This window comes from Urocampus carinirostris, chromosome 10 (assembly GCF_059441175.1).
Source record: "Urocampus carinirostris isolate Australia breed hairy pipefish chromosome 10, RoL_Ucar_1.0, whole genome shotgun sequence".
Taxonomy (NCBI): domain Eukaryota; kingdom Metazoa; phylum Chordata; class Actinopteri; order Syngnathiformes; family Syngnathidae; genus Urocampus; species Urocampus carinirostris.
This window is the reverse complement of record NC_142358.1, coordinates 41,247,914-41,272,922: the sequence shown is the minus strand read 5'-3', so window position 1 is coordinate 41,272,922 and position 25,009 is coordinate 41,247,914. Positions and strand designations below refer to the sequence as shown.

At 41.6% G+C, this 25,009-nt stretch overlaps 1 protein-coding gene across 1 annotated transcript in view; it reads right to left on the bottom strand.

Annotated features, from left to right (window-relative positions):
- mre11a (MRE11 homolog A, double strand break repair nuclease) overlaps positions 1-24,859 on the bottom strand; it is a 29,625-nt gene extending 4,766 nt beyond the window's left edge. Inside the window, exons 1-18 of the mRNA XM_088346258.1 lie at positions 24,700-24,859; positions 22,302-22,362; positions 18,330-18,462; positions 16,871-17,031; positions 16,703-16,790; positions 14,712-14,853; positions 14,535-14,649; positions 12,799-12,984; positions 11,115-11,286; positions 10,067-10,147; positions 9,877-10,006; positions 8,445-8,545; positions 8,201-8,371; positions 7,162-7,221; positions 4,470-4,626; positions 3,426-3,512; positions 1,596-1,657; positions 1,461-1,519 (exon numbers count right to left, since the gene is read on the bottom strand). Coding sequence (XP_088202384.1) covers positions 1,461-1,519; positions 1,596-1,657; positions 3,426-3,512; positions 4,470-4,626; positions 7,162-7,221; positions 8,201-8,371; positions 8,445-8,545; positions 9,877-10,006; positions 10,067-10,147; positions 11,115-11,286; positions 12,799-12,984; positions 14,535-14,649; positions 14,712-14,853; positions 16,703-16,790; positions 16,871-17,031; positions 18,330-18,462; positions 22,302-22,321 — 1,925 coding nt within the window. The 5' untranslated portion in view covers positions 22,322-22,362; positions 24,700-24,859. The remainder of the gene's footprint in view (positions 1-1,460; positions 1,520-1,595; positions 1,658-3,425; positions 3,513-4,469; positions 4,627-7,161; positions 7,222-8,200; positions 8,372-8,444; positions 8,546-9,876; positions 10,007-10,066; positions 10,148-11,114; positions 11,287-12,798; positions 12,985-14,534; positions 14,650-14,711; positions 14,854-16,702; positions 16,791-16,870; positions 17,032-18,329; positions 18,463-22,301; positions 22,363-24,699) is intronic.
- Between the last annotated feature and the right edge of the window lie 150 nt (positions 24,860-25,009).

The window sequence follows — 25,009 nt, the reverse complement described above, 5'->3', positions numbered from 1 at the left end:
AATTACAATATCCCTTGATCTGAAACAGACATGCAGGCAAGGAAAAACTCAAAAACCTCAGCATGAGGCACACAAACATTGAGAAGGTGCCAGACAAGAGGTGGGGTTGGCATTGGTTCAGGAGGAAAAGCGCTCGTCTTAGGATCAAGAAGTCACAGGTTCGATTCCCAGCTCCTCTGAGTTATATGTCGAAGTGTCCTTGGGCAAGGCACTGAATCCCTAATGCCCCAACATGACGGTGCCAACAGTCCACCTGCTGCTCTTGTTTCGGTTTTCAGCTTCATTTGTGGTTATGTCGTGTAATCTCTGCATCGGCATTTGTACATTTATTGTTGCGAGTAATATATACGGATAAAATGTTGCCACTTAAGAATGAGTTATATATTTTTCTTGGGAAAAGGCATATGTGACTTTCAGTATTATAACACTTGTTTGTTTTTGTAGGACTCTTATTTTCCCATCGTCGACACACACAATCATACTGCATGCATGCATGCATTGCCTGCTGAAAGGGGGGATTAACACATGTGCGGTCCCTTCTCAAGGTTACCTCATCATCACTGTCATCAAAACATGTCATCAACATGAGGTTTTTGAGTTTTTCCTTGCCCTCATGTTGGTTTTAGATCAGGGGATGGTGTAATAATAGTCTGAAATAATAGTCTGTGCAATAACCTGCGCAGCCCTTTGAAACTCTTTGTGATTAAGGGCTATACAAATAAAAATGACCTGACTTGACCTTATAATGCTCGGGAGAGTCCGGAAGCACGAAGTTATTCGATGCAGGCTTCTGATTGGCTCCCGAGTATGCAAATTGCCAAACGAACCGAAATTCCCAAACCGAACGAAGATTTCGAAATTGGAACTGGAGGGGATTAAAGTTACTAAGTAACGGCGTAAACGTGGCCTAATGTAGCGGAGTAAGAGTACTGTTTCTTCTTTACAGATTTACTAAAGTAAAAGTACAGTGGTTTGAAAATACTCCCAGAAGTACAAAATGTCCCAAAACGGGCAGAAGTTATTTCAGACACTGCTTATAACAACGTAGTCAAGTCAAGTCATTTTTATTTGTATAGCCCTTAATCACAAAGAGTCTCAAAGGGCTGCACAGGTTATTGCACAAGACTATTATTTCAGACTATTATTACACCATCCCCTGAGCTGGAACCAACATGAGGGCAAGGAAAAACTCAAAAACCTCAACATGAGGAAAATGAAGAAACCTTGAGAAGGGGCCGTACATGTGGTATCCCCCTTTCACAATGACCAGACAGCAAAGGATGTTGCAATTACATTGTAACGCCGTTAAACATGTCACTCCAGGGAAATCATTTTATGAAGACTTTAGAAGAGAAAAATAAGAAAAAAAGAACCTCACGAAAAGAAAGCAAAAATGTTTACAAAATAGTGCTTGGAGACTGGCTCAAGTTGTAGGAAACAAAACACTTAAAGAAACATACCTGGAAGAAGGCCGAGCTTTCGTGACAGGTGAGTCATCATCAGAGTCCTCAATAGTTAGCTGGAAAAGTAAAAGCGAGAGAAAAAAATTCAGAAACTAAAATACACAAAATAGTGATGTGCAAAATTGGTTTTACATCATCTTCTATGTAGGACGCTGATGTTCTGCTCCGAGAAGATCTTTGGGATGGTTGGAACGCTGAAATTAAACAACAAACACCAGCATTTATTGACCCCTTAACAATCCTTTAGAATTGGAGAATATGGACAGTTTTGTTCTCTTTTGAAAGGTAGCACTCGGAAATTGTGTCCCAAACTAAAACCATCGAAGCGCACAGGGAGCGCAGTTGCTGCGTTTTGCGGAAACGTGGCTCACGTTTAGCATTCCGGACGCTAACGTGTAGCCACCCGGAGCTACCCGGAGCAATCCGGCTTCAACGCCGCTAAACAGAGACACGAAAGCCGGGGGGAATCGGAGAGGAGGCGGACTTGCTAACACGAGGTGGTGTATCTCTGGATTTTCACAAAGAAAAGTTTTCCATCTGCCGCAGGAATGTCGAACTTTTGGACTGGCGTGACGTCATCCACTCCGCTACAAGCACCCCTAGGGCATCATGTTCATCTGTTAATAAACAACGGGGTAGACTGCTGGAAGTGTGAATTTCCCTACGGGGATGAATAAAGTATCTATCTATCTATCTAATATTGAGTAATCAGAGTTATAACATGAAAAGTGTATCATGGGGATCTTAGCTGGATAACCATAGCATAAGGCGTTACCTGATCCCATTTCAAATTTGATCACAATCTGAGAAACTAAACCTTGTATTTGACACATTTTTCTAAAGGTATGTAAAAGCGTATACAAAAGTGACCATTAGGAGATGGCCAGTTTACAGCTCTAAAACCCATGCAACCATGTATTTTACATTTAGACATTCTGAAAGAGTTGTAAATATAAGATTTCTATTTCCTGAAATCAATCACTGATTGTGCACACTTGTCCGTGATAGTCACGAGTGAATATCATTCCTGAGTTGGATTACGCATGATTATTTTCAGCTGTGGTTTGAATAGACGCCGTATATGTGCATACATTTATGTTGTGAATTTCATTAGCTAACCCAGTGAATTTCAACCACTGTGAGAGATCGTCAGGTGTGCCGTGAGAAATTATCCAATGTCACTTTTTAAAATTTTATAAAACATTCATGAATCATTTTCTGCAAATATTATGTCATTATCAAGTGTCTATGCTGTAAAAAACAGGGGTATTATAAATTATATGTAATTAAACATACAGTTTAGTGTCATTTTACAACATTTTTGGTTAGTGGTGTGTCGCGAAATTTTTCCAATGTAAAAAACCGTGCCCTGGCTCAAAAAAGGTTGAAAAACACTGGGCTAACCAATGTGTCATTCATATGTCATGGCTGTTTATTCTATACATGCTATTGCGGGCTGTTTATTGAGATAAAAGCTTGCAATCGGTTGAGAGCGGTGTCAATCAAAAAGTCAAAGGCTACCGGCCATATTGGAAATTATTTTAGAGTTTGCTTAGGGAATAATGAGGCGAAACAGACATATTAAAACAATGATTGTCAAACGATGCAGGAATGCTTTTAGGCGGATTTTTTTTTAAGCTGTTAGCATTGACGAGTGTTTTGAAGTAAATATTTTACACAGTTGGATTCACTGAATTGTCCTGAGTATAACAAGACCATGTAAGGGAAGAATAGTTTCATCATCTATCAGAGCATGTTATGTGTATCTTGTTTCAGACTGATCGAGATGTTTCTGTGATGAGGACATTTTGGAATAGTCAGCATATCTTGAATCCCAATGATATGTGGCATGACATATTTCAGTGATTGGTGACAACGTGAAACACGTATTTGCTTCTCCATTCTCAGGGCCCACCGGCGTTAACGTCAAAAGGGTTAATTTTGACACAACACCTTACATACCTTGCATGATGCTTCTACTCTGGCTCGTCGTTTGAGGTTTCTTGGTAGTTCCTCGTGCGGGCGGTTTTGGCTCGGAGGCTTTAGCACCTGGTTAGATAAAAAGAAAATGTATATACAGTGGTACCTCGCTAGTTCGCGGTTCCACTTCCGCGGGTTCAGAGCTTCGCGGGTCTAAAAAATATACCTTACCTTCTCAATAAAAGCTTTTATTGACTTGACGCCATTGAGCGCGAGCTTATATCAACTGAGGACACTGCGTGGACACTCTTATTGTGAAGGGGAGGGGGAGGCCCTGACACAATGCTTAGTCATGGTGAGTCGCCGCTCTGCTCACCCCCCCTTTAAATCCTCCCACCTCACCCCCTTCTTATGGGGCGCTCAGTTTATCGAGGAGGAACTCGGCGACGCGACGTAAGTATATTCTCTTCCGTCACATTTCATCTCAAGTTTGACTTTATTATACCAAAAGCGAGCGGTTGTTTGTACTACCTAAATACGGCTAATTGTGTGTGGTTTCGTGTATTTCTTGTAAAAGCCGTTCGATGCTGCTGGCTAAAGTATGTTGTTATTGTCAGAAGGTAGCTCTTTCACTTTCATTAAAATGAACACAGACCATTTTCACAAACACTCATCAAATATCACATTTTCACTGTTTTTATTTTCAATATGTAACCGGTAGTGTTAACGAGCGAAATAAACTGCGATGGCTGCATGTGGTTGAGAGCGGGTAATACAATCATACTGAATGGTTCCTAGTGGTTTCGCCGCAGTCCTATTCCGTGTAAATTGATGATGTAAGACATGGCTACACTTGCGGGTCATGTTTTGGTACATTCAGTTCCAGTGTGAAGAGTTCTGGATGAGTCACCCAATCACTCCTTGCCATCATGCCAGCGATCACTTCGGTTTAATGGCGGGGGGGGTATACCTGTATACCTTTTTTTAAGCATTTTTGAAGGGGCGCTGCTACTTCGCCGATTTTCAGTTTTCGCGATAACCGAGGGATTACTGTATACAAGAAATGGTTTACCACACAGACTTTACCTCGTCCTCGCCCTCGTCCACGCCCCGCGGGGCGTCCTCGTCCTCGAACAGGTGGAGTGTCTTGGTCAGAATTGTCTTCACTAGGCGGGTCTGACATGTTGACGTCTGATGAGGTCTGGCCACGCTCAACGCGATGAGCCTTGGCTCTGTTGATGGCCTGAAAAGAGACAGATGTGTAATAGAACAGTGTTTCTCAACTGGGCTGATTTAAGACTCCACCATAATGACAAGCAGAGACCCAAATCAAGGGACGAAACCTACTACTCAAATGGATCCAATGACCCTGCAGCACATCGCGAAAACAGCGGAAAAAGTCATTGGTGTCCCCCTCACGTCCCTCAGGACATCTAAAACTTTTGCCTCATATTTGTTCTTACTGCTATCGGTTATTTGCATTGTGCCTTATGAAGGATTTTATACATTTGACTATAAAGGATTTTATACGATTGAATACAAGTTACATTTATTGAGTTTAATGGTGTAGTTATTTACTGACTGTGCCTTTATTAAATGAGCAGTGAAAGCTCAGGGCACCTTGGTGGGAAATATTGTTTACAGGAATGGCGGAACCGGGACGTTAGGCTGATAAGATAATCAGCACACCCAGACGCAGAAAGGCCCTAATGACGGAGGACGGCAGGCATTGTTTTGAGAAACGTTCTCCGTTGTTCGGAGGAACCGCAGACATCGGGACGCTCGTCTCAGATTGTGAAGCTCACGTTGGGCTTCATTGGCACGCCCATGGTAGGAGCCGAGATGCCATCTTGCAGGGGGACGTGGGCCGAGAGAAAAAGCTGGAAGACTTCAGAGGGCTTCACAGAGACTCCAACGACACTAATTCGGCCATTTTCGATGGAGTTAAATGATTAATGAAATTGAATCTGCCGCCGTGTGAAAATGTCGGCTTTCTTGTTTATCTTTTCCATCAAGAAACGAGCGCGCATAAATTGTCGGGTGAAGGTAGGTTGTGTTTGGTTAATGGAGTCAGATAACTCATTCGAACAATTTGGTAAATGGTACATTTTGATATTTAATTCCCAACACTTATCCATTGCATGTTTGCATGCGGAGAAAAGGAAGCAATTTCATCCGTGCTGTACATTGTGCAAAGTTGAAGTTGAATGAAAGGACAGGGCAGTTTAAAGACAAGATAATAAATAATAATAGATTAACCTTTCACCATTTTCATGCTACACTAAAACCTAGCAGGGACAAGAATGAAGTCACTCTCCAGCACTCCCCCTTGACCTCCATTCCTCAAACCTATTGTATTCTGCCTCGAACAGCTTTGCTAAAAGTCATATAAAAGCAGTTAGGTGCTGTGGAAAATAAAGAATAAAGGCTCTTTAAACCCAGTTGGGCATTATTAACACAAAGTTCATAGAAAAAAATATTTAACTTTAACTTTTTAACAACATTCAAACGACGCACCCCACCTTTAAAGAAAATATACTTGTTTTAAGCAAATTGAATTTTTTTGTATTTATTCACAATCTTGCACTTACTGTGCAGCTGCAACTGCCAGTACTAAGGGTGCTAGCCACTAATGCTAGTGATTGTCCACGCTATTAGCAACAGCAGCTAGATATTGCAAAGCAAGCATTAGCTGCCAGCAGCTATCGGTGGGATGCTAATGTTATAGTGGCTCACAGCTTTCACTCAAACATACACGACACTAACATTAGTGGCTAACTGCAATAGAGATTCAAAACAGATTTTTGCGCAGAATCATTGTACTTACTGAGCAAAAGCTGCAACTAACTTTAAGGGCTAATACTAGCATTGCGGACAGAGTCATTAATGAAACAAAAAAATCAGCGGCTAGCATCAATCCCTTCATCGCGAGAATTAATAGCTCTGACACTAACATCAGCATCTGGGACCACAACGGTATGATTTGCTGCTGGTGAGAAGCAACATCAAAAATATGCGCTAATTTAGGAGCTTACAATAGCATTCTGGACAAAGTCACCAGTGTTTGCAGGTGGTGCTTGCAACATAAGTATTAGCGGCTAGCAGCTAAGTCTGCATTAGTAGTTGTAATGCTAGCATCAATGGAGACAATGACAACACTATGATTAGCGACTAGCTGCAAAAGAAATGTAACCGCAAAAATATGCACAGAATCCTCGCATCTACTGAGTGTCAGCTGCAGCTCGTGAATGGGCTAATGCTAACATTATGGATACAGTTACTAGTACTGTACTCGCGGTCACTGCTCGGAAAATTAACATTAGCGGGTAGCAGGTATGCCTGCATTGATAGTATTATTAGCAGTGAGGCAAGTATTAGCAGCTAGGACCACAACACTAGGGTTAGCAGCTAGCTGCTTGTGAGACAAGCTAGACAAGCAACAGCTAAAATATTTGCAGAATCGCTGTACCTACTTTAGCTAATACTAGGGACAAGAATTGCAGACATAGTCACTAGTATTTGTGGGTAGTACTTGCAACATAAGAATTAGCGGTTAGGGCCTACGTCTGCATTGCTAGTATAACTAGCTGTTCATGGAAGCATCAGCAACTGGTGCTATACTAAAGGATACTGCTAGCTTCACTGAAGCGGTCACGAACATTAGCGAATGATGCTCGCAACACAATCATTAACGGCAAACGACACTACCATTAACACTTATTGCTGAAGAGAAAAGCAAAAGCAAATTTAAAGTGTGCACAAAATCATTGTCACATACCTCTGTAACTTCCTTTTCTTCCTCTGCTGTGTTTTTCTTGGACTCGCTGATGTTCTTGATCTGAAACACAATAAATAACACACTAATTAAGGGGTGTAAAAGTTATTTAAGCTCGGGGGCCACATGGTAGAAAAAAAACCTCACAGGGGCCGGACTAGAAGATTTAAGGGAAACAGAGAAAGAGGGGGGCAGCACGGCGGCGCAGTGGTTAGCGCGTGTGCGGCACAGTTCTAAGGTCTTGGGAACCTCCTGTGTGGGTTCAAATCCAGCTACCAGCCTACCTGTGCGGAGTTTGTATGTTCTCCCCGTACTTGCGTGGGTTTCCTCCGGGCACTCCGGTTTCCTCCCACATTCCAAAGACATGCATTTCAGGTGGATTGGCCGGTCCAAATTGTCCCTAGGTGTGAATGAGCAAGCGATTTGTTTGTCCCTTTGTGCCCTGCGATTGTCTGGCAACCAGTTCAGGGTGTCCCCTGCCCACTGCCCGATGATTGCTGGGATGGGCTCCAGCACCCCCGTGACCCTACTGAGGATAAGCGGTGTAGCTAATGAGATGAGAGAGAGAAAGAGGGCAAGAAAGAGAGCAAGAGAAATAAAGAGGAAGAAAATGGGAAAGATCAAAAAGAAAGATAATAGAGAAAGACAGACAAAGAGAGAGACAGAGAGAGAGAAAGAGATAGAAAAAGAGAAAGAAAAAAAGAGAAAGAAAAAGGAAGAGGGAAAAAGGAGAGGGCCTAGAAATAAAGAAAGAGGAGAGAAAGAAAGAGAAATAATAGAGATAGAAAGACAGAGCAAAAGAGAATGAACAGAAACAGAGAGAAAGATAGAAAGAAAGAGATTGAAAAGGACAGAGAGAAATACAGCTCCAGTTGCTTTGTCAGTGGTGCTTGGCTTTGGCAGCCTCCAGTGGACATAATTCAAACTGCAAGTAAATTTCTCCTAAAAACTTTGGCCGGTCGTATCCGGCCCGCGAGCCTCATCTTCAACACTGTGCTCCAGTTAGTAAACCTGCAAATTCGTTTAAGCAGCGATCGCTGACCTCGGAGTCGATTTCTTGCTCGGTGTCGACACTCCTGCCCTGCAGGTGGCGCTGAGTCTTCTCGAGCTTGTAGGCGACGAGTTCCTCGATGGCACATTTCTCATCTTTGTCTACAAACTCCTGGATAGCCTTCCTCATGCCATGTTCCGACAGGAAGGACAACTGCACCTTCTGTAATATAATGTAAACCTATTGCGCCGAAAAGGGATGACACGCATTTTGTGTGTGTATATTAGCACTCTACCTGCTCAGTTGCCTCAAAGTACTGCTTCACCAGGTCCTCCACTCTCAGACCCTCGGTGGCTGTTGTTTTTAGTACCCTGCTGTAGTCAACATTGAATTCATCTGAAAAAAAAGGATGTACCGTATTTTCACAACTATAGGGCGCACATAAAAATCTCAAGAGCAGGTGGACATAGCTGATGACACCATGAGGCTGCTAAAGGGTGAAGTGAAGGCGTCACAAGGGATCATTCAATTTAAAAACATAATAAATTCTGCCATCGTCAATCAGGACCACCCCAAACCCATAGGTATGTTTAATGGGCCAAATCAAAAAAAGAAAATCCCTAAATACCAAACCCATACTAATGGTTTCCTTGGACAATCGTAAAAGAAAAATGAACAACAAAAAATGATATCTGAAAAGGAATTAGGGTCTAAATCTGCCTTTTATACTATATACCAGGGGTCGGCAACCTATGACACGCGTGGGGTTAACCAGTGGCACGCCAGCGCAGGGCAAAATAATGATTTTTTTTAAGCGCATTTAAGTGAAATTTAGACATTTTCAGTTGTGCGCCGGTTGTTTAGAGGCTTTACGGTAGCGCCCCTTCTCCTCTGCTCGGTATGTGAGCTTGTCTGCGCCGTGCCTCGCAGAGGAGTAAAGATCTGTGTTTTAACCCACCCACAGAAACACCGGCATGCGATAAATGAAAGAATCACAACAGCTCCTCCAGCGAAAAAATCTCCTACTTTTCAGCCAGCGGGGACAGATGACTTGGGCTTTGTGCAAAAAAAAATGACCGTGCTGTTTGTGCATTATGCACACAGACCCTGAAAACCATTGTCACTACTAAAAACGCCATTGCTCACTGCATAGCAAAGCACAGAAAATCTTTTACTTAATGCCAATAAATTAAAGAAGTGTTCTTTTCGAGATCTGAGGTTTTGTTTGGTAGCTTGCCTAACAAATAGACAATCAAAAACAGGAATTAAACACATCCCCATGTCAGCCAGAAGTGTTGAACGTCAAGAGGGGCTGGCAGAAAGCATGTGTGTGCGTATGTTTCAATTTGATATTTTTGATTATAGTTCAATGTTGATTCTTGTGGTCAAAAGTTATCTTTTAAATCTACGTAAAGTACGATACGAAATTTGGAGAGAACGTTGTTGGGCGTCACCCTAAAAAATACGCAGAGAGAAGATATGGCGAAAAGGGAAAGCGCTTCATTGCATTCGGGACACGTTCAAAGTTCCAGACGTTCAACATTGGTCTTTATCGTGTTCTCAAATAAAATTAAGGTATCTCGTGAAGGTCGTCCGCCACGGCTCCCTCAGCATATCAGCTTGTAACCTCTTGCAGCAACATCATCCCACGACCTTAACCAGATCCCTACATACTTATCATTAGATATTATTCACATTCCAAGCACACAAAAAAAAAAACTATCAACCTTTGATCTCTTCCTTTTTCGCTCTAGTCCGAAGAAAGTGAACGATGTCTTTGGGATTGGCCACGCGGTTCACGTATTTCTGACTGAATCGTGTTGTGTTGAAGGTCTCAAATCCGCCGGTGTAGTCCACCTGAGTAGGTTTAAAACCGTCAAGTAGCAAAAGCAGCATTTTGGAGCGCCGTCAGCTTACCCGAAGGCGAATGAGCGGCTTCTCGGGGGTGAGCGGGTATCCCAGTCGCTCCCTCTCGGCTTGATCCAGCATCTCGTTGATCTGCGAAGCGCACAAAAGTGGCGTTTTGTGCATTTTCCATGTTCCCCCTAAACCAGCTCATTAATTTACCGGAATTTCCGGACTATAAGTCGCAGTTTTTTTCAGAGGTTGGCCTGGGGTGAGTCTTAAATGTCAAATTATGAGCACATTATTACCAGGTAAATCATTTCACATGATTTTTTTCACACTAAATCACACTTTAGGCCTGTGTTGATAATTTCAACATTTCTGGATGTGTGCCGAAAAATGTCCCCCATGTGAAATACCCAGGCGGCACATGTCACTCGTGCAAATCGCACTTCAATGACTTTGTATCTCTTTTTTGGGGGAAATGTAGTAAAAACGTAAAGCACAGAGAATTTGCACAATGTATGGCAATTATGGGGCAGCATGGCGGCGCAGTGGTTTGAGTTCGAGCGGCACAGTTCTGAGGTCATGAGATCGAACCTCCTGTGTGGAGTTTGCATGTTCTCCCCGTGCTCGCGAGGGTTTCCTCCCTCATTCCAAAAACATGCATGATAGGTTAATTGGCCGGTCCGAATTGTCCCTAGGTGTGAATGAGCGGATTGTCTGTCCCTGTGTGCCCTGCGATTGCCTGGCAACCAGTTCAGGGTGTCCTCTGTCCACTGCCTGAGGATGGATGGGATGGGCTCCAGCAGCCCCGAGACCTTACTGAGGATAAGCGGTGCAGATAATGGATGGATGGATAGCAATTATGTTCGAGCGGTTGAAAATATTTAGAGCTGCAACAATGGATAAAATCGATTATTAAAAGCATTAAAAAACTAATTAGAAAATCAATTAGTCGTGTTCACCAATTTACAAGCCACTACGTATGTTAAAACAATTCAAATTGCCTTTCAAGATGACGTATGTTTTTGTTGTTAAATTTCCCCTAAAAATGCAACTTAATTCAACTACTCCGGAGAGACTTAGTCCGGAAAATAAGGTACACAGAAAAGCCTACCTTTGCGTGGCAAAGGTTCTCCACTTTTTTCATGACATTGGGTGTCTCCGCAGTGAAGGCATCGGGGTAGTCGGAGAGCACGACGTCTTGGATAAAGAACTGACGCACAGTCTTTAGTGGGATCTTCTGCAGGTTCATTTTACGCCCTTTCACCCTCAGCAATCCGATGTGCCTGCACATTTTTTTTATTAATCGTCTGCTGCATCGTCAATCAACACAATTGAGCTATGGCTGAGCCCCGCCCTCTTTTACTCACTCAAACATTGAACCTTGTGTGAAGAGCGCTATGGTAAGTGTCACAGTAGGAGACGTTTGCTAGGGGGCAATTGATGATTTTCTGGCCCACAACGATCACATATCATTTTAAAGTCACCGAAAGGGCATGAACTCTGCATTGAAGGCTTTAATTCATGATTTTATTGTTTAGAAGGTCGATGGGATTTACCTTCAGAATAGAATAGAATAGAATACAATATACCTTTATTGTCATTGTTACAAAATGGGTTAACTTATTGTGACAACGAAATTGGGCATGACACTCCAGTCACACCATTTCAACCAATTAACCTAAGTTGACGTGACATGAAGTAGCTAGTGTTGGCTAATGTTAGCCGAATGTTATATATGTTAACGTTGACATTTCAAATTATTACTATTGTTGTGGATTGTTGGGAGTCGGCTTGACATAAGGAAAACGTATTAGGATATAAGAAAAGAAATTACCGGCTTGTTTCTCCCGAGTGTAAATGTCAGCAAATGTTATTAATGATCGCCTTGGGCTGCTAAGGAATGACGTTCTTCTTTGCCAAGTCTTCTTGGCGGGGAACCTGCGGTCGAGCCGACCCCAAACAGTTGGAAATTGGGAGTCGAAAGAGGACAAAACATTATGTCTGGTAGCGTGCATTTTGAGATAAACACGTGCATCATCGCGAGGGGGACGGGCAAAAGTAATACGAGATGCTGTATTAGGATATATAAAGCCAATTGTCTCTGAAGACGAATGAGACCTCTGTTTTGTACGCTAATGAAGATAATTAAACGAGTTCTCCCTCTCACGCCAAGACTCCTTGTATCTTGTTTACATATTTTGGGGCATATTGCTCGGGCTGCTCCACGATACTATTATTACTAGTCCGAGGCCCAAGTAAAATACATGGTTACAGAGGTTTTAGAGCTGTAAGCTGCAGTGGAGGTAGAGCGCTCGTCTTGAGGATGCAGGTCTGATTCCTGGCTCCTCCGGGTTAAATGTCTAAGAAGCCCTAATTCCCCCATTAAACCGGTAGCCAGCTTGCATTTCTGTTGCCGCTATCGTGGTGTGAGTGTACAAAGTGACTAGAAGTCTCTTTAAATACAATGTGACTTATTAACTTTATCCACATTGAGTTGGTGCTGCAGAAAACCACAAAGCTTTATCCAAAGAAGACACTTGATTTAAATGTGACATTAGAAGGGGTTAAATGAACACACACCATCTCCAAGCTTCTCAGGATACCTCGTATCCAATTTGCATGAGCCCCATGCACACCGTGTTAACATAATACATTTTAAAATGTAAGAAAAAAAAACGACCGAAAAATCGTAATGCATTTCTATGGACAAGGGAATTCAGAATGCCCGAGTGCATTGCTTTTGCACTGAGGGCAGGACTTAGCCATAGGTCAATATTGGGTACGTGTCTGGTTACTTTTTGGCGGCCTCTCCTGGAGACAGCGAGGTCGCTACAGAGCTCCCAGGCTGCGTGACGTAGAAGAGCTGCTGCTCGTTTTTTGTGGGGGCTATCAGACACTCATGCTCGTGACCCCACACCACCAAATCGAGGAATTCGTCCAAGAACTGCTCAGGGATGTAGTTTGTGGGGCCGTGCTTGCTCCTGGAAGCACAATGCAGGGAGAATTATTCTAAAGATGAAGAAAGTTGAAAATGTTAAGAAACTTATTAGGTAAAAATTTGAAAAAAATCTTCAAGATGATGTAAATCTGGTGCAAAACGGGAACATATTGAAATGTTGTCTTTACTTTATTTCGAAGCATTATTATTTCTAAGAAAGATGACAAAATCGCTTCGTCATCGTTGGGGCAGGGAGGGATGACGTTTCGTGCAAGTCCGCCATGGTGACCGAAATAACGTGATCACTTCGCCCCAAAAAACGGGCGCTGAGAACTTTTTTTCACCATGCAAAATCTATTGCACCCTGGTCGTTCTGGAAGGAGGATTACAACTTGTGAGGCCCCTTCTCAAGGTTTCTTTTTTCCTCATGTTGAGATTTTGGGTTTTTCATTGCCTGCATGTTTGTTTAAGATCAAGTGATGGTGTGATTGTAATCCTGTGCAGTCCTTTGAGACATCTTGTGATTAAGGGCTATACAAATAAATGTCACTTGACTTGACTTTACAACAGTAGTAATGCTTGGGTTTTGAGTGGGTAAAGGAAGAATTCATTTGCAATTGTAAAAATAGCATGCAATCAATCTTCTACCGCAAAAATTGATTTTTTTTTAAATAAAGCACAAAGTATTTGTTGGTACATTTCTAGTAATAATTATTGACTTTTTCATTTTAAATGTTCAAGCACTGTATTATTGTGTACAAAACATACAAAAATAGTTTAATAATAGATTTATTTTAGCGTTAAATGAATCTTTATATTACAGTACTTTGAGAGATTGATCAACAGATTGGATAAAACTCTAAATAAAAAAAAAACCTATATTATTATTATTATTATTACTTATTATCATTATTATTAGTGTGGCCCATAGAGTGTCAGAAAATAGGCAAACATGTTGTATTCTCACATAAACATGAAAACAATGCCAGAATAGGGTAAAACAGGTAACAGCTGGTCAACCCCTAAAATATATAACACCTAAAACATTTGTAGTCAAACACCATAAAACAGCTTGCATTTTCAAATCTTACTTTGGTGAAGAATTGGTCAAAATATATTATGATTTTTATAATTAAAAGACGGATTGAAAATGATGAGGATTTGTTTTGGATCTAAGTATTTTTAAAAATTATTTTAATTAAATACATAGTAATCATAATGAGTAATTGCATTACGGAATGTTAATGAAATCAACTATTATTTATTGTTGACAAGCTAAAAATTCGGAGGATCAGGATCATTTCTAATACAAAATGCATCCAAAGGATTAATCGTTATAGAAAATAAAATGCCAATCAATTTGATAGTTACGGATTAGATTAGAAATAAGCCATTTGTTTTTTGCAACTCCAATTGAATATAGAGTACTTGGGGAATTGAGACTCACTTTGAAAGAAAACTTAATCGTACAAGGCTCATGTAGTGTAACTTCAAATTTTGAACCGGTGGTGTTTGAAATCTGAGAAAACGCTGTGTGGTAAAAAAGCAGTCCTTGGTATTATCTATCTATTAACTATGTAAGTATTTTCTCACCTGTTCTGATGAATAGTAAACAGATTAAACCACTCATCTCGGTCTTCTTTGGGACGCAGCATGGTAACGTGCTTTTTGACAAACATCCTGTACAGACGTTCATCTGGGATGGAGCCTACACAAACACACAACACACACTAGTATAACCAGTATTAAAAATGCGGCATACACACTTACCGAGCCCGTATAAAGCCAACTTGCTGCTTCCTTTCTGTAAAAGGACGGGGCTGATCTCAATCTTTTCCACGGACTGAGAGTGACCAAAATGGTTCACCAGACCCGACGCGCTCAGCAGATCCAACGCGCACAAACCCTCAGCCTTCACAAGAAGGACATCACGTTAGAAAAGTGATTCGAAAATTCAAAAATCTTCAGCCAGGAGCGACCAATTTAAAGGATGATTGACAATGGTTAGGAAATGTAATTCCCTAGATAAATCCATGCATTTTTACAACGTGTATTCAAATCTAAATGTGCAACTCAGGATCCATTTTTAACCACGATAATCAAGTGCAATTGTGCACAATCATGGATTGACTTCTGGAAAGAGAAGTCAAATATTTACAACGCTTTCACGATGTCTTAAAATTGGCCCAAGGAAAATACAAGATTGCAGAGGTTTTGGGGCTAAAAACTGGTCGTCTCCAAATGGCCACTTTTAGAAACGTTGCGACATACCTTTAGAAAAATGTGTAAAATTCAATGTTTAGTTTTTCAAATGATGATAAAGTTTGACCTGGGACCAGGTAGGGCTTAATGCTTATTGTCCAAGATGTTTTCCAGCTAAGATGCCCATGCTACACTCATCTGCAGGCATTTGTTTGAAAAATAGTTCAGGAGGGAATAAAAACCTTCTATTTCTGTGTATTCCAACTCAGATTAGTCAATGTTAGTAGCACTTGAAGTGACTGTTTTATTTGCTTTGGGAAAAAAACTTGTGTGTTTCTTTCAAAAGAGACCAAAACCATCCACACTCTCCAGACCAGGGGTTAACAACCTTTTCAGTGTGGAGTGCCAGTTTTAAATGTCCTCGTAAATTAGTGTGCCACACTAAGATTAATGACTCGCACAATTTTTTTATATCCATCGGAGCTTTCATTTTACAACACTCCAAATATACAACATTGATATACCAGTGTTTGAAATAACGTATGCCCCGGGGCGTGCATCTTTTACGTCTGGCGTACAACCCACAAAACGTCTCTGCCCGAATGGCCAACAACTTTTTCAAGGGGAAAAAAAATGCTTTTTTTTTTTTTTTTTTAACTAATAAAACGTTTTATTCCGGTTTCGAAATCTTCATTCATCAACAATGAACTACAATCAAAATCAAGTGATATGGACAGCTACATACCATTCATCAATAAAATCTTATTTTAGAAACTATCAAAACTTGAAACACAAACAGCTTTAATATATTCGCCATCCGTAAATGGTTTTCCGTGCTTTGCCATGCAATGAGCAATGTGATAGCTTGCTTCAGTGGTGGCGTTTGTAGCAGTGACAAATGTTTTCAGGGTCTGCGTTTGTTTGCCGCACCTGGACACAGGGCGTTTTAATGTCTCCGCCTTGAATTCATGTTCATGTTTCGTCTCATAATGACGCTTAACACTTGACGTGCGAGGTACAACACTCTCGAGGCATAATGCACAAACAGCGCGGTCATTTTTTTCACAAAGCCTCAGTCATCTGTCCACACTCGCTGAAAAGAACAAGATTTTTTCGCTGGAGGAGCTGTTGTGATTCGTTCATTTATCACCCGCCGGTGTTTCTGTGGCTGGGTTAAAACACGGATCTTACCTCCTCTGCGAGACGAGGCGCAGACACGCCCTCACACGGAGCAGAGGAGGAGGCGCGCTACCGTAAAGCCTCTAAATAAGACAGCGCGCAACTGAAAATGTTTGAATTTTACCTAAAAATGCGCATGAAAAAAAAACCAAAATCATTATTATTTTGCCGTGTGCTCACGTGCCACTGGTTAACCCCTCACGTGCCACAGGTTGCCGACCCCTGCTCCAGATGGTTCAAGAACAGCATTAAATTTACTTTGGGTACATCTTGGATTTGGATTTTAGGCAAACTTTACATGATTATTGAGAGGTTAAAAATATTTTCCTACACACTTGTGGTTTTTATAGGCAAATAAAATTGAAGTTGGGGGGACTCACCCCAGTTGGATCGTCGTGGTTACCATGAATACTAAACACCGGAATGGAGATGTTGAGGTTTTCATCCTGATAATTAACCCATGGGAACCTGAACACACATTGAAGGGACAATAATTCATTTAGTGTGCGTTAAACAGGATATGTGAACAAACACTCATCTGGACTTACTTTGTAGTGTTGAAATTAACCTCCTGGTCACTGATTATGTTGAAGTGCACGGGCGAGTCCCCCATGCAGTATTTTCTCAACATAGTAATACAGGTGTGGAGGCATTGGCGCGTCGGCTTATTCTCGTGGAACAGATCACCTCCGAGCAGGATGAAATCCACCTGTTAATAAACAATATTTTATACAATCAGAGTAAACATATCAAAACTCTATTGGCACCAATTGCTTCGATTTATATCAATTGGAAAGTGTAACGTCAAAAGCACACTGCATCCGTAATGTATGGACACTGCAAAAAATAGACAGCAGTATTGTCGGCATGGACAGTTTACATCAAACGGGACCTTAAAAGACATACAAACAGCTAATGTTTGTACAAGTTCATTAATATATATTCTTTATCAATCGTCCACTATATATTATCAATCAATTCATGATACATTTCAAAGCCAATAGGGCGAGACACTTGCTCCCAGTCGAGGAACTGAGTCAAGGTCCTAGCCAAAGGGCCAAGAAACTATCAGTGCTATTGCATCGTTCCCGGTGGTACTGCAATACCGGGCCGATACGTGGAGTGAACAGAGCAAGCTACTTATCTTTTGATGCAGACCTGCAGAGTCACGGTACCCATTGAAAGTAATCCAAGGAAAAAAAGTGTATATTTCCAAAGGTAAGGGTGGGAAAAATATATATCCACTATTGTCTCCTGCGTTCACAAACACTCACCTTTACTCGTCCCCAGTTCCCATCAGCCCACGTTTGCTCCGCCCCTTCTTTCTTATTCGCTCGTGAAAATCAGCACAAGTGTCTCAAATAAATACATTACAAAAATATACAGTTGCAAATACATATTATACATGGTTACACATATTTACAAAGAAAGACGGTACACCGAAAAAGTTTTCAAAGCTTTAATAATAAAAATATAACTTTCATCCCAAACCGTGCCTTTGAAAGTTACCAACACGCTGCTATGAACACGCACGCCACGTATCAAACGTATCTGCTAAAGAAGCATACCGTAATTGTTAAATTCACGGTACACCGTCCTCATCTTCCTCTCTATAACTGTCGCTATAAAAGGTGTCTCCTCGCCATCTGAAAGAACCTTTGTCATATAGACAGTTTTTGCATAATCTAAGGAGTTGAAGTCTTCCTCGTCATAAGCTGCCGTTAGAAAAATTACATAAATTGGCCGCTTCACCGGATAAGCCGCAGGGCTGAATATTTGGGAAAAAAGTAGCGGCTTATGGTCCGGAATTTACGGTAGTTTGTGGTTCATCATCTTTTTCTTTTTTCAAAAATATCCATTGGAGAAGTAGCATTTTAAAATTGAGCTGAAAATAAGGAATTAATCAAACTTATTCTGCATCACCCAAAAACCAGAACCATGATAACTCACAGCAATCTAAAATAATCCTGCAACATATTAATGAAAAATTTTAAACATCAAGGTTACCTTATTGGTCTTGGCACATTGAAGGATCTCTTCGAATGCGGTGTAGGAGTCACGGCCGCGGATGGCGTCTTTCTCCAGATATCCGAGATGAATATCCGTAGCGAGTAGGATCTTAAAGGTGTCGTCATCATCCCTGGAAAGAGAAACACACAAGTCAGATTCAGATTCAGATTCAGATGTACTTTATTGTCATTCTAGTACACGTGTATACAGAACGAAATGTCGATGCATCTGACCCCCACAGTTTCCTTGAATGTACAGATATAATAAAGTTGCATTGTATTTTGGCTACGTATAGTATTTTACCATAGTGCCGATAGTGCAAGAAGAGTAGCTAACCAGATGTGCAAAATGGGCAGTCAGGTTAACAAGTCAGGTACACAGTAACATTAACACTGTAACAATAACGCTGTAATTACAGTAGTGCAGAGAGCAATGTGCAAGGAGTGGCAAGCTATAAAAAACTGCCAGTAGTGCAAAAAGTCAGATTAGCAGCCGTTTAGATTTAAGTTAACTATATGTTAGATTGACCATTTAACAGTCTAATGGCCAGGGGGACTAGACTATTGCGGAGCCTGGTGGTCCTGCACCGCACACTGCAGTACCTCTTCCCAGAGGCTAGCAGAGTGAACAGTCCATGATGGGGGTGAGAGGGGTCCCCGGTAATGTTCTTAGCATGGGATAGGCAGCGCTTCTGGCCAATGTCCTGAATGGAGGGAAGTGTAGTCCCGATTATTTTCTCTGCTGTCCTCGTTACCCTCCTCACACTACCCCAGTCGGTAGCGCTGCAGCCTCCACACCACACAGAGATACAGCTGGTCAGGATACTCTCTATGGTGCCCCTGTAGAATGTGATGAGGGAGGGTGGGGGCAGGTGGGCTCTCCTCATCCTCCGCAGGAAGTACAGGCGTTGCTGTGCCCTCTTAACCAGTGATGCAGTGTTCACGGACCAGGTGAGTTTGTCTGTAATGTGCACCCCTAGGAACTTGATACTGCTGACAACCTCCACAGCCTTGTTGTTGATGCAAAGTGGGGCATGGTTGGGCTGGTTTTTCCTGAAGTCGACAATGATCTCTTTAGTTTTGTCAACATTCAGGACCAAGTCATAGCAGGGGACAATACTGTAAAAAAACTGAGGTTTAATTTAATTATGGAAGGACTGAGATTTGACTTCATGGCGGACCTTACTCCCCAGTACCCCCGAATAGAAGTGTGATTGTTCTGAAGTTGGAACAAACTCTCCAGTCCTTCTTCAAAATGGGAACCACCACTCCAGAGGTACTGTCCCAGATGTCCACGCAATTTCGCAGAGGTGTGTCAACTATGACACACCCAAAACATACAGAGCCTTTAGCATCCCGAACGCTATCTAGGAGCTACCCGGAGCTATCCGGCTTCGGCACTGTTAGACAGAGAAACGAAAGCCTGCGGGAAGCGGAGAGGAGCTGGACTCGCTATCTACGTGAACACGAGGATGTGTAACCCTAGGCACAAAGACTTCCATCGAACTTTTGGCCTAGCGTGTGACGTCATCCACTTCGCTGTGGCTAAACTACAACACAGCACCCCGAGGCCATCCTGTTAATCTGTTAATAGACAACAAAGGATACTGCTGGAAGTGTGAATTTCCCTACATAGATGAATAAAGTATCTATCTATCTATCTATCTAAACTCTGTGTGGATCTACCCTTAGGGCCTTGCCACCATCGAGCGGTCTGCCATAGAGAAGAAGAAGCTAAGCCAGAAGGCAAAGCTTTCGATTTACCGGTCGATCTAAGTACCTCACCTGTGGTTATGAACTGCGGGTCTTAACCAAAAGAACAAGATCCCATAAACAAGCGGCTAAAATTGTTCTCCTTCGCAGGGTGGGTGGGCTTTTCCCTTAGAGATAGGGTGAGAAACTCGGGTTGAAAGGAGCCAGCTGAGGTGGCTCGGGCATCTGATAAGGATGGCTACGGGATGCCTCCCTCAGGAGGTGTTCCCGTTATGCCGCACCGGCAGGAGACCCAGGAGATGACCCAGACTGAAAAGACAATGTCCCTAGGCTGGCGTGGGAACACCTTGGGATCCTGTCCGATGAATTGGATGAAGTGGTTGGGGATAGGGACATGTGGGATTCACTGCTGAGGCTGCTTCCCCCACAACCCAAACCAGACCCGGGACAAGTAGAAGATGATGGATGAATGGATGGATATTAAAGGACCCGCACATTGAAAAAAATCAACATGCAGTAGATCCTCGGGATTCGGCGTACCCGCCTTACTGTGTTTTCACTTTACGATATGAAATCAAATGTTTTTTTCTACCCGTTTCACATGGAAAAACACTTACAAACTGCGTTTTTTCTGTGTATGGCTTTGCGAAACAAACGCCACACTATGTATCCAAGATGTCTGTCTGCTATTGAGGAAATAGCCACGAGCGACTGCCTTTTCCAGCAGCTGCCCTATTGTTTTATTGTCTGCTCCTATCTTCGGTGTTTTTTCTTCCCGTTTTGACAACTACACTATGAATTACTTCTATCCTATGGGACGTGGGTTTTAGCGCACAAAAATGCGTGTATTCAAGGAATTTCAACTCCTTGCCCTGAAGAATTCTCGTGCCGGCGTGATGAAGGGGCCTATCGTGGAAGAAGAGCCGGAGCTAGCGAAGCAGCTAGCAGCGTTATAAGTCTTCGGTACCATCCGTAATCATGGTAAATGCGAACTCACGACCAAATAAGATCATCGAGTGCTGGTGGAAAACATCGAAGCGCACAGGGAGCGTTCCGGACGCTAACGTGTAGCCACCCGGAGCTACCCGGAGCTATCCGGCTTCAATGCCGCTAAACAGAGACACGAAAGCCGGGGGGAATCGGAGAGGAGGCGGACTTGCTAACACGAGGTGGTGTATCCCTGGATTTTCACAAAGAAAAGTTTTCCATCTGCCGCAGGGATGTCGAACTTTTAGACTGGCGTGACGTCATCCACTCCGCTACAGGCTTGTTTCTCCCGAGTGTAAATGTCAGTGAATGTTATTATTAATCGCCCTGGGCTGCAGAGTAATAACATTCTTCTTTGCCAAGTAATAACATTCTTCTTGGCGTGGAACATGCGGTCAAGCCGAACCCAACGAGTTCTTGGAAATTGTGAAAATGGAAAGAGGACGAAAACATTCTGTCTGGTAGCGTGCATCTTGAGATAAACACGTGCGTCATCGCGAGGGGGACGTGCTAAGTAATACGAGATGTTGTCTGAGGATATAAAAAGCCAATTGTCTCTTAGACGAATGAGATCTCTGTTTTGTACGCTGATGAAGATAATTAAACGAGCTCTCCCTCTCTCGCCAAGACTTCTCCCTGCATCTTGTTTTACATAATTTGGGGCGAGGCAATAAGGTCTGCTCCGAAAAACTCGCTCTTCATTCTGTTCACAATCTTCTGTAACAAACTTTTATTTGTTTGACTATGAAACCCAAGACTTGCAGTGATGTAAAGAGAGAAGGAAGAAGTTAATATTAATGAAAACAAAGCATGAAATGATAAAGAAATACAAAGAATGTACACATATCGTTACCCATGCTAAGAAATATGACTAAAATAAATGAACGACAGAAACAAATTATAAAAAGGACATGATTAATGCAACAGATTTATAATCTAGTTTTAATCCTACCCCTTTTGCATCCACCCACTAACTTTACTGGACCAGATCAAGTCACGTATCACCAAGGGTAAATAAAATGTCGTTTTTCTGTACAAGTATATTTACTTTTGATGCAATACTAATCTTATGAACATATATTACACATATGTTGGACTTCTTATCGACTGTACTATTTAGTTAACGTAATGCTTTTATCTGCGGTCAGGAAAGCATTAACTACACATTACCGAGGGTTTCTGTCACTTCATGTTGTATCCCAAGGGTCTGATATACTTCATTCATCTTCTTTTTTATTTTATTTTGAAAGAAGACTTTTTTTCGACTCACAATGATTTGTCTGAAGACATGGTGATGGCAAAATGAGCTGCAAGTCTTTGCTGTACAAAATCTGGGGGAAGAAAACAAAAAATAGCCATTAAGATAAAAAATAAGCAAGAAAAGCATTGTGCAAAATGGCCTGCCCATAGTTGTTGGAGCGTATTGTTTTGAAGTGTTTGTATGTTTCAAATTTTTAGGCACTTTGTCACACGGTAGGTAGCTTTCTTATTAAATGGTCTTAACTCATAAATATTACGTATGGATGGATATAAATTAATTATCTTTACATTTAAATAAAACCAAAGTAATATTCTTTGGCAATCGCAAGGCAAATCAAGATTTAGAAGCAAAAATGGATGGTGCTGCAATAGACGCTGTATCTTAAATTAAAGTGGTCAGGGCGCCCGCTTTGAGACTGGGAGGTCGCTGGTTCGCGCCTCGGCCGAGTCATACCAAAGACTTATAACATTGGTAAAATGGCGGCGCCCTCTGTTGGCTGCGGCTGCATCGGCTCGCTACAACGGGTCGACATTTCGTTCTTACAAAGAATGACAATACAAAGGAAATTATTATTATTATTATTATAATAGACAATAAATTAAGCTGGAAACAGACACATACAAACTAAAATATCTAAAAGCATTTCAATAATTAATAAAGCCAAATTCCTTTTCAACTATAATGCATTGTATTTATGATATTATTCTCTAGTTCTGCCATAATTAACATATCGTGCAGAAATCTGGGGCAATAATTACAAAAGTTCACTACAGACTCTTTTTATCCGCCAAAAATGTGCAATTAGAACCATACACAGGGTAGGATATTGGGATCATACTAACATTTATTACTGCAGTCCAAATTATTAAAATTGGATGATTTAGTAAAATGTTTCACTTCTCAACTGCTATTTAAGGTCAACAAAAACATAGTGCCAGAAAACATCCAAAAATTATTTCTTCGGAAAGAGGGAAATTATAACTTAATGGGCTGTAGTAAATTCATAATCCCAAAGGTGAGAACTACCAGGAAAAGTATGTGAGTGTCTGTGTGTGGTGTCAAACTTTGGACCAATTTACAAGACGAGATCAAACAATGTCCAACTATTCACGTCTTCAAATTTAAATACAAAAAAACATTACTGGCAGAATACAGAGATGAAGAAAATGGGGTATGAGTGATACTAGAGATTGGAAATCCTGTGTTCACAACTCTAGTTAACCTTGTTGTTATTGTTACTATTATCATATCATAACTGTTACTATTAATTTTATTGCTATTATCACAATGATATTTAGTGACTAGTAGCATTATTAATGGGGCGGCAGTGGCTCAGGAGGTAGAGCGCTCGTCTTGGGATCAAGAGATCACAGTTCGAGTCCCGGCTCTTCCGTGTTACATGTCAAAGTGTCCTTGGGTAAGACACTGAACCCCTAATACCCCCAATAAGCAGGTTAGCGCCTAACATGGCTGCACGGCCGCTATTGGGAAATGTGAAGCACAATGTAAAGCGCTTTGGGAAGTCTTGAATTGAAAAGCGCTATATAAATGCAGATCATTTCATTTCATTATAACGTTAATAGACGGGTACTAGGTTAGCACGGCGCAGCAGTGGTTAGCGCGTGTGCGGCACAGTTTTGAGGTCATGAGATCAAACCTCCTGTGTGGAGTTTGAATGCTCTACCCGTGCTTGCGTGGGTTTCCTGCGGGCACTTCGGTTTTCATTCCAAAAACATGCATTTCAGGTGAATTGGCCGGTCCAAATTGTCCCTGGGTGAGAATGAGCGAGTGAGTTGTCTGTCTCTGTGTGCCCTGTGACTTCCTGGCAACCAGTTCAGAGTGTCCCCTGCCCACTGCCTGAGAATGGCTGAGTTGGGCTCCAGCACCCCCGCGACCCTACTGAGGATAAGCAGTGCAGATAATGGATGAATGGATAGTACTACGATGATTAGTGTATAAATTAAGTGACTATTGTTATTATCATAATTATTGATATCCGACCTATGTAATATATATATATATATATATATATATATATATCATGAGATTTTGTTATATTTCGACACAAAAGAGGGGCTATCTGTAAAATGTAAATAATAACCGTCTGCTTCTTACTACCCCTTTCTGAACATGTTATGTTAACATTATTTTTGTTGTTGAGTCATTGTTTTTGTCCTGTTTTTATTTTACAATGTTCGAATTGAAGTTTTCATTCATTCATTAATATGTATGGTAAGCTTAGCAAATAAATGGCACATTATTAGCTTCCGGTTTTACTGTACTAGCTTAGGTCACTCAACTATTGCCAAGAATTGAATTACGAGACTATTTCAAACCCAGACTTTTAACGTGTTTGGTGTTTAATAAAGTGTACAAAATAAACAGAAATGTGAGATAAATCACTTACCTTTCACTTAGCTAGCTGAATCAAACATACCGTAAACTCCCGGCAAGTCTTGCAAACTCTGCCTCGTTCTCTACTTGTCTTGATTGTGGGTATTGTAGTTCTGTTTTAGACATCAGCCATGTGAAATTGAGAATTTCCGGTCAAAGAAAACTACACTTTCTATGTACTAAAAAGTGCGCTTGATTTACCTAAAGTCTCACCGTTGCGACGGCAACGACTGGGTACGAGTGTTAGTCGCCAACTACGCTTTCTTAGCACCGCGTCTCTCGGCTTACGCGTTATCCATATCACTCATACCCATTGAAAACCT